The sequence below is a fragment of the Oryza glaberrima genome, chromosome 7, assembly GCF_000147395.1.
Source record: "Oryza glaberrima chromosome 7, OglaRS2, whole genome shotgun sequence".
NCBI lineage: Eukaryota > Viridiplantae > Streptophyta > Magnoliopsida > Poales > Poaceae > Oryza > Oryza glaberrima.
Window position 1 is genome coordinate 24,675,313 of NC_068332.1, and position 9,862 is coordinate 24,685,174.

Consider the following 9,862-nt stretch of genomic DNA (forward strand, 5'->3'; position numbering starts at 1 on the left):
TCCAAGTTGCAGGCTTGCAGTTGGCGATCACTGTTCCTTATCCTCCTCGTTCTGGAGGCGAAAAAAGGCTATCATGCGTGCTCAATTACCTTACCACTATCTAGTTCAAATACACTAGCACTAGTGAAAATTTAGCTGAAATGATAATTCCAAAGTGTGAGGTTGCCCAAATGACATGGACGTCGAGACAGAGAATATGGTCACTTTGGGGGTACACGCACGTACGCTGAGCCGCTGACTTGAGGTTGAAGGTAGCATCTGCTACGTCTGATTCGAGCCTTCGGTTGTGTGGCTCGATTTGTTGCTGTGAAGACGACGACGTACGTGCGGTATGTGCAGTTTCAGTTTCAGTTACCCTCGCAAGAATGCCTTTACTTCTACTGTACCACTACTTGTGCTATGTTGGTTGTGAAACCTTAACTAGGAAGAGTATTAGTACATACTCCTTCCGTCCCATAAAAAAACCAAACTAATATCAGATGTGACATATTGTAGTAGTACAATCCTAGATATACCAATGTTCAAATTTATTATACTAAAATGTGTCATATCAGTCCTGGTTCGATCGTTTTTTGTGGTACGAAGGAAGTAGGTTTAAGACGTCTAAAAATTTATTAATTTGTAGTCGCCTAATATTGAAGTGCTATGTGATGTGGAATTTTAGTTCATTCTATATGGTTTTACATTATTTTATGTAAGTTCTATTTTTTTTAATGTAAGTTTGTAAATTTCTATGAGGCATAAATTTAATTTAATGTACTTTTGAAAATTTTTACATGTTAGAAGAATTTATTTTCAACAACCGGGAAGTGGTATTTAATACTCCTACTAGGGGAATGATGAAAACCATTAGATTGATATCAATCTTTTAAAAATTAGGTGCTTTTTTTTTTTTGAAACAAGGTGCCTAAAATGTAAACAGACAATAAACGTGTGAAAACTGGAAAAGAAAAGAAAAGGAAGAAAAAGATAATGGGCTAAAAGCCCACGAGCGCTCACTTGTAGAGACGGATGGAAGACCCAGTGCATTAGGCCCACAATGCTCGCAAAGTATTTTCCCCTCCCGCTCCGCTCGTCAAGCACCTCGCAATACGGGAAAAATATGTAGAGTAAAATACATTTTTAATTTTAATGGTAGTTTTTAGATTTTATTTTTTAGTAGAAAAAATGCTCGTGTGTTGTAACGGGTGAAGTCTATTTTAATCTTATTATTGTTATATGGTTTAGTTAAGATGAAATTTACTGTGGGAGTTTGCTTGGATATTTATATTTTTAGAAAATCATGAGCTGCAGTTAGGAGTCCGATCGTCTTAAGTTAGCATACGAGTTTTTTTAAACATATTTTTTATATGATTTCTTCTGTATTATCAAAAATGAACAATCTTAAAAACCGACTCAAATACGGATGACGTACCAAAAACATCATCAATTTTTATATTAGTAGAGAAGAGATATAGAATAAAACCAAAACATAAAATTAAAACCGACTCAAACACGGATGATGGACTGCGGAAACATCTTCAATTTTTATAAATTTTTATAATAGTAGAGATGAAATGGATAAATTTTAGGTGTTTATTTTTTAAAAAATCTTATACGTTTATTTTTACAGATTTTAGGTTTGCATGACATATGTGTTTATCATCCATATTTTCCCTCGCAGCACTGCCCCCTCTCTCTCTCTCTCCACCGATCCCCTCCGCATCTCCACTCTCCACCGTCCAAGCCCTAGCGGCCTCGTCGTCGTTGACTCCCTCTCAGCCCCCTTGCCGTGCCACGCCTTGAATCTGCTGTACGGAGCTCGCCACCGCGCCCTCGCATTGCCCTTTCCTTTCGCTGTACCCAGAGCGCCCCAACCCTATTCTTTGCCACCGCCGCCACCACATTTCAGGAGAATGCGCTGCGTGGTTGCGTCCCGACCCTCTCCGTTGCATTTTGGGAGGCTGATTGTGGGCTAGTTTGGTGTGTTTGAGGCACATGGTCACTGGAGAAGGCGAGGTGAACTGGCGAAGGTTGGGTCCGTTGCACGCTCTGGTGGTGAGCTACGTTTTCACAGATTTCGTCCGGGGGACTTGTGATGAGCTATAATGTTCAGCCAAAATTCATATGTTTTTACCTTGAAGAAAACACATGAATATTTTTTTATGTCCAAAACTTCAGGAATACTGTCATTGGGATCATCGAGCCAAAAGTGAATATTATCCTTATTAGGAAAAAATCGTGATTTGTAGCCCCCGGTCTATAATTTCATGAGTTGTGGCATTTGACCAAAATTAATGTGTATTAGCCTTTTGGGAAAAAAATCACATAAATATTCTTCCATGGCCCAAAATTTCATGAGTATTGCAATTGGGATTGTTTGGCGCAAAATTCGTGAACGTTATCCTTAGTACAAAAAAAATCATGATTTTTAGTCACCGCCCTATAATTTCCATCAACAAAAATTCATGAGTATCATTTTTTTAAAAAAAAAACATGAATATTTATCTGTGGCCGAAAATTTCATGACTACTAATCCTGGCCTTGCTCGGCACAATTCGTGAATATTAACCATAGAAAAAAAAATCATGATTTTGTTTTTGCCTTCGATCTATAATTTCACGAGTTTCGTGCCTCTCGAACCTCTTGAGCAACGTTTTCACGATTATTAACTTTGTGGTAAACTGCATGGATCTGCCATGCACCTAGAAATTCATGAGTATTAGCCTCGAACCTAATTTCATTAGTATTCATTTGGGCAAAAAACACATAAATATGTACGTCCAGCCCAAAATTTCATTAGAAACCTTGAGACATATTAGCATAAGCGTTATGCCCACTATTTCGTGATTATTAACCTTGGAAATAAAAAGGAGAAACTTTGGACTCTCCCAAAAACACGTGGATTTTAAACCTTCGGCTCATGAGTATTAACCTTAGCCCCTAAAACACATGCATGTTACCCAAGAAAAACATGAATTTTCCCCGCAAGAAAAAAGAGAAGAAAAACATGAATTTTTAGTGTTGAGTATCCTTGGGAAAAAATGAAGTTATTAGTATTTGATCTAAAATTTCATTAGTATTAGCCTTTGGGGCCAAAAAAATATTAAACATTTTTTCTGTCAAAGATTTTATGATGATTATCCTTGACAGAAAACTACATTAATTTTGGATTTGGGAAAAACTCATGAATTTTATGCGTTGGCACAACAATTTTGTGAGTATTTAACGTTGGGAAACACATGAATGTTAGCCTCCCACGCACAATTTCATGGTTATTGACCTTCGGCCTAAGCATGTCTTTCATCCGTTGCCTATAACATAATATATTTGCCTTGGACCAAAATTACAAGTGTGTTGGCCTTCGACCATATTTTTCGTTTTTTTAACCTTGGGCCCAAAAACACGACTGTAAAATTTTTGTTTGTGTTAACTTTGGGCCCCAAAACACAAGAATGTTAGTCTTCTTGCCAAAATCTGATAAGCATTAGCCTTAGGGCTAAAAGATATAAAAATGTGACCCTCCCTCAAAAATTCGTGATTACTAACGTTTGTGGTAAAAATTGCATGGATCTCCCATCCACCTAGAAACTGGTGAGTTCAGCCTTCAGCCCAAATTTTCTTCAGTATCCATTTAGGCCCACAAACGCATGAGTATTTGCCTCAGGCCCAAAATTTTATGAGAATTGGCCTTGCGGTCAGAAACACGTTAAAATAACTGATTTGTCCAATATTTCTTGATAATTAACCTTGGACATAAACGACGCACACATTTTAGATCAGGCAAAAAAACATCAATTTTAACCAAAGGCAAAAAATTATACCAAAAGGGCGTGTATGTTAGCCTTCCACACAAGAAAATCATGATTTATCCTTTATTCCAGAAGATCCAGAATTTTTGCCATTATAGTAGAAACAGATGAGTATTAGCCTTGGCTCAAAAAATTTCAAGACCAGTGAGCATTCCATCCTAAATTTCGTGACCATTAGCCTTGGGGTCAATACATTAGATTTCTGCTCAAGATTTATTGATTATTAATCTTGTTGTGCACTTGTGCCAAAAATGCACAAATTTAGACTCGGTATAAAACATGATATTTTTTTTCCTTTGGCCTAAACTTTTTGGTGCTAACCTAGAGCCTAAACATGCATAAATTGTAGCCTCTTACGCAGAATTTCATGATTATTAACGTTGGGGTAAAAATTGCATGGATCTGCCATCAGCCTAGAAACAGGTGAGCGTTGGCGTTCAAACCAAATTTTACATTCGGCACAAAAATTCATTAGAAGCCTTTGATGCATATTAACATAAGCACTCTGTCCAATATTTCATGATTATTTACCTTGTACATAAAAATGGATAAATTTGGACTCTGCCGAAAACACATGGATTTAACCAGCAGCCAAAATTTTAGCCCCCCTAAAAACAACACATGTACTTTCTGTTTCATATTATAAATCATTTTAACTTTTTCTTAGTTAAGCTTCAAATTTATAAAAAAAAATATAGTAACATTTTTAATACAAAACAAACATATTTAATGTTACAACTAATGAAATTAATTCAGTATTGTAGAGGTTGCTAAATTTTTCTATAAAACGACAGAGATAGAATTGCCCTTCTGCACAAGAAAACCATGGTTCATCCACCGTTAAGAAAACACAAATGCCAACCCAAGCACATGGCCTGTTCTTTTCTCCAATAAAAGTTGGATTAAGTTTTGGATACTCGTGGCACGCTTTTCAAACTGCTAAACAGTGCGTTTCGTGCGAAAACTTTATATATGAAAGTTGTTCTAAAATATCATATTAATCTATTTTTCAACTTTGAAATAACTAAAACTTAATTAATCACACGTTATTACTATCTCATTATATGTGAAACATTTAATCTTTATCTTCGTCTTCATTTTCATCACATTCATGCTACCTTTGTTGGCGACCCTGGTACGATAAAAGGGCCATACAGCACAGCTCAAAAGCCAAGTCCTTCTCGGCTCGCGGCGCCTCCCTCTCCTTTTCCGTCTCCTACTCCACTCCAATCCCTCTCCGGACTCGGTCTCTCTCCCCCACTCTTTTTCAGTTTTTCCCCACCAAACTCGCCTCGCCCTCCTCTCTTCTTCTTCTTCTTCTTCCTCCTCCGACCAGAGCGCACGAAACCCCTCTCGAATTCTCCGCTCTCCTCCCGCCGGTGACCCCATCCGACCGATCGCAAGCCATGGCCGCCGCCGCCGACTCCGCCGATCCCGTCATCACCACCGCCACCTGCGCGCACTGGTAACCTTCCGGTCTCCTCTCCCGCTACTATCTGTCATCTGCTGCTTGTTTGTTTGCTGCTTGCTGGGTAGAGGAGCTATGTAGCAATCCCCTAGGACTTGGTTTTCTTCTTCTATAGGGCAGTTTTTTTTTTCAGGCTATGGTTTACAGCTACAGCTACTCTAGGGAAGGCAGTGTTAGGGTTCTTGGTTGGTTACCAAGCTGGTATTTTTACTGTATAAGTAACATCTCTAGTCTGTACCCAATATCATGGTTGCTTTGCATTCTCAGTAAGGCCTTTGTCTAATTCTCTAATGACCCGGGAAGGAAAACCCCCTGATAGTCAATTTCATGTACATCAGCCCCGCGAAAAAAAAACCGATTACATGTACATTGGCTCGGGTGAAAAAAAAAATTGATGTACATTACTAATTTTTGTATGTGCGCGCGCGTGTACATAACTGGGTCAATTTTTTATCCAACTCGTGCTGTTAACTTGTAGTAGTGTGATTGACATGGTGTTTGGAAGCATTTTACCTGGATGATTGACATGGTTCTCCTCAAATTCTTCAGCCATCGAGAAGTTCCATCTCCAAACATCGCGCTGCATTCTGCACACTGCGCTCGCAACCTTCAGAAGTGTGAACATTGTGGGTATATGGTTCCAAAGAAGCTAATGGATGAACACTATGATGAAAACCATGCTCCAGTATGTCTCCTAATTTTAATCTTAGCCAGAGTATTGTTTTAGCTCTTCAGAATATCTTCAGTCACAATGTTCTTTCAATAGTCGATAGTTTCTGCATTACAGATTTAATCTATACCGTCATATTATGAACGCAGATGATTTGCTCACTTTGCCAAAAAACTATACAACGTGAGCTATGGGATCTTCATAAAGGCTTACAATGCCCACAAAGGATGCTTGCATGCCAATACTGTGACTTTGAACTACCTGCAGCTGATATTTATGAGCATCAGGTATAGTTGTGTTTCGCATCAGAAGTTACTATTCTGCAAACCAAACAACCATTCGATTTTCTTTAGAAAAATACAACAATATGAAGTATAGAACATAACTTTTCTAATTATACTAGTCACTTGGTACAGGACGTGTGTGGGAATCGAACAGAATATTGTCAGCCTTGCAGGAAGTATGTCAGACTGCGGGAACAGATTGGACATGACATCCAGTTCCATTCTCAACCCATTGTTGCTTCAGAATCTTCAAGGTAAAAGCATGCTTCTAAATTATGCATTCTATTCATTTAAGTTGACATGATTCAATATAACTTTCAGTTAGATTAGCATTCTTTACCAGCAAAATTAGTCACTGATACTTCGTTTGTAGAAACTGGTAGATATAGTAAGGAAGTTTAGCTTACCTTGTGATAATTTAAATTTCAGTGACAGAAGCACGCTAGAAGAAGAAGAGAGTTATCCAGCAGAAGAACAACCAGTACGACCCAAGCACACTCATGGCTTACAACGCAAGCAATTTCTTGTCACAATTGTGATAGCTGGAATTTCAATTCTGGTTGGATCAGTTCTGCTAAAAAAGGGGTGGTTATCATGATGTTTCCAACATAAACATGAATTTGCCTTCTTAATGTGTAAATTCCTTTGTAGCCTATGGGCAGGGCAGAGATCCTTGAACTACAGTTTGAAATCATTGTAGGAATGACCTGACTGATATGTTTTTTTTTACCAGAAGGTATTTCTACATGTTGGCAGCTGGTAATCTATGTAAAAATGTTATTTACAAGTACGAGGCTTACTTTTACAAGGGATCAATGCCATCTGTTTTGTTGTTGTCTTGTTGATATGTTTGTTACTGCTAGTTATTTGATTGTGGATTGTAACAACTTACCTTTCAACTGCTATAATATTTGAACGTCTCCAATGGAAGGGGTAGTGCATGGAAGCAAAACAAGTGCTTATTGCACATCTGATTTTTATTCAATAAGCGTAGCAAAATATGCGGTGCCCATGTTAGAATGTGATGCTATGTTATCCTACAAACAGAGCTAATTTAGGGGAGATACAAGCCAAGTTTTCTGGATGTATCTAGCAGTTAACGTTAAATAATGTCAATCCAAATATAGTAGAGACAAGTGGCAGCTGTAAAAAACCACAATAAATATTAATCTTCCTTGTTGGAATGCAACATGTTCGCCTGTATTTTCAGCTATTGACGGTTGCTTTCTTCAATTTGCTTGCGGTAAATAGTCTGTAGTTGATCGGTTCCATATCACTGATTTTACCGAACTGCTTGTTATAGAAGCCCCATAGCTCGCACCTGTTTCATCAAGGAATTTTGTCAGCATATCAGACACATGTCAACCTAAATACCACGGTGTATCAGAAAGGACGTACCAGTATGCCAAGAACTGAAACGGGGCATACTTGCCGTAGATATTATCCAATTCCTTCTGAACAGAACTGATGGTGCTTGCTCTCTTGTGAAACTGCAGCAAATTTCAGGCAATACATGAACATGACATATTAAACCTATCAACCTTAGAAATCTCAAAGCAAGATACTAGGGAAAAATATACCTGCTTTAAATGCCTAATTGTCTCAGTGTCAGCTGGGATCATGTGGAAAAATCCCATACACATGAGCACATTGGCACGAGTGAAAGGGCCAAATCCGGATATTGTGGATAACTCTTCATTCAGTCTATCATAGGTGGATGGGGTAGTTGATAGGCCTTCTACAGTTGGTACAGACATTTTGCGTATTTCTTCAAGCTTTTGTAGGCATATCTTTCCTTCTACAATACTTCGTGCAAGCATTACAATTCGTCTGGCTCGATATCCAAGATTACAACGCTTCGCCAAAAAGTCCTCATCAAGGTTTGCCAATTCTTCCGGGGTAGGAAAATCTCCACCACAATCTTCCAAGCAAGGTTCATTTCGCAATTTAAGCTCTGAATGATCCAATGAGACCTCAGATGTGTTGCCTGTTCCACTTGCAGCTGAAGGCAGGTTAAACGAGTTTTCATATGTTTGCAGATTTGCTGTGTCAGTCGCTAGATTTGGATCCTCCAGGTACACCAACTTATCCTCGTTAAATTTTGTTTCTAGCTTCACACGGACATTCTGTTTATTGCTGCGCTTCCTTTTACATTCCCTAATTGGAGGCGTCCTTGACTGAAAATTTTCGGTGCTAGATGAAGATCTTAGCTCCAATTGAAGCTCACACAGTGCAGTAGACATTGACAAGGTCCTTGTCCATCTGCAGTTGAACAGCACGGTTGAATATAATATGAGATAGCCTGCAAATGCAGTTACAAATACTAGAAGACAATGCACTTCTGATGCATTTAATTTCATCAATGTTCTTTACAATTCTTAAACAGTCCAGCTATAGTCATTCATTCATTTGCACAGCCTGCACTTTGTTTCAGAACTCCTTTTATCCTATCTTCTTTTTTTTTTCTAAGAAATGTTTCAGGCAAATAGTACTCCCTCCATTTCACAATGTAAGTCATTCTAGCATTTCCTACATTCATATTGATATTAATGAATATAGATTATCTAGATTTATTAACATCAATATGAATATGAGAAATGCTAGAATGACTTACATTGTGAAACGGAGGAAGTAGTAGCAAATATTCCTAGCGAAGCAAAACATGAGGCTAATAACCCAGTTCTTATCATTTATCAACTGTGAACACGATATAAATTAGTGACTGCATTGCAACAATACCACCGTATAGGATCTGGTAATTTTTCATCTAATTGTCAGCACACATGAAAGATAGCAATCCCTAAATATCGCGACATGTTTGTGTCAGAATTTCGCATAGATGTAGCAAGGGAAGGCAAGGGGAGAGGAAGACTGAACTGGCAATTGCAGAGGAGGATGCACTTGACCATGTCCTCGAAGAGCGTGGGCGAGCGGAAGATGCGCCCGAACCCCGCCTCCCTCGCCACGGCGTGCATCGCCTGAAACTCCGCCGCCGCCCTCCCGTCCTCCTCGTCCAGCCGCAGCATCCGCCGCACTTGCTCCTGCCAACCAAACCAACGAATCAATCACAATCAGCAAGGGCGCGAACACGAAAAACGGATGCAAAACCCACACCAAACACTTACGAGGATGGAGGTCTGGTCGGGCGGGGAGAGGGCGTCGCCGGGCGCGCCGAGGACGGAGACGAGGAGGGCGTCGGAGGGGCGCGCGGGGTGGCGGGAGACGCGGACGGCGACGGAGGCGGCGCGGTCGGAGGCGAGGCGGAGCGGGCGCACCAGCGCGCGCGACGCGGGGTCCCAGCGGTTGGGCGCCATCATGAACAGCCCGTGGCTGCACACCGCCGCCTCCAGGTCGAACGGCGCGGCGCCGGGGTAGGGCGGCGCGCCGCCCAGCGGGAGCTCCAGCTCCAGCTCCACGGCCACGCGGCGCGCGGCGGCGGGGTCGCCGCGTTCCGGGGACGGCATGTGCGATGATTGGGGGTGGTGGTGGGAGTGGGAGAAGGCGGCGGTGGGGATCGGGGCGTGGTCGAGTGATCGGGGCAGCAACGGGCGGGTCGCTGTTTCGCTCTTGTGAAGCAAATGGTAGCAGGATTGATTGGGCAATGTGCAGTGCAACTTTATGTGGGATAGTCGTTGAAGTCGGTTTGGGC

The 9,862-nt window shown here is 40.6% G+C and overlaps 2 protein-coding genes across 2 annotated transcripts; one reads left to right on the plus strand and one right to left on the minus strand.

The window, feature by feature from the left end:
- Window positions 1–4,985: 4,985 nt before the first annotated feature.
- LOC127780912 (uncharacterized) lies at window positions 4,986–7,142 on the plus strand. Its single transcript, XM_052307903.1, has 5 exons — window positions 4,986–5,256; window positions 5,809–5,944; window positions 6,079–6,216; window positions 6,346–6,467; window positions 6,643–7,142. The coding sequence occupies exons 1-5, from the start codon at window positions 5,198–5,200 to the stop codon at window positions 6,809–6,811; spliced, it is 624 nt and encodes a 207-aa protein (XP_052163863.1). The 5' UTR covers window positions 4,986–5,197; the 3' UTR covers window positions 6,812–7,142.
- A 14-nt stretch (window positions 7,143–7,156) lies between these two features.
- LOC127780911 (uncharacterized) lies at window positions 7,157–9,784 on the minus strand. Its single transcript, XM_052307902.1, has 5 exons — window positions 9,339–9,784; window positions 9,091–9,254; window positions 7,794–8,475; window positions 7,612–7,703; window positions 7,157–7,534 (listed from the first exon to the last, which is right to left on the minus strand). Exons 1-5 carry the CDS (start codon window positions 9,675–9,677, stop codon window positions 7,420–7,422), a joined length of 1,392 nt encoding a protein of 463 aa, XP_052163862.1. The 5' UTR covers window positions 9,678–9,784; the 3' UTR covers window positions 7,157–7,419.
- Window positions 9,785–9,862: the final 78 nt, after the last annotated feature.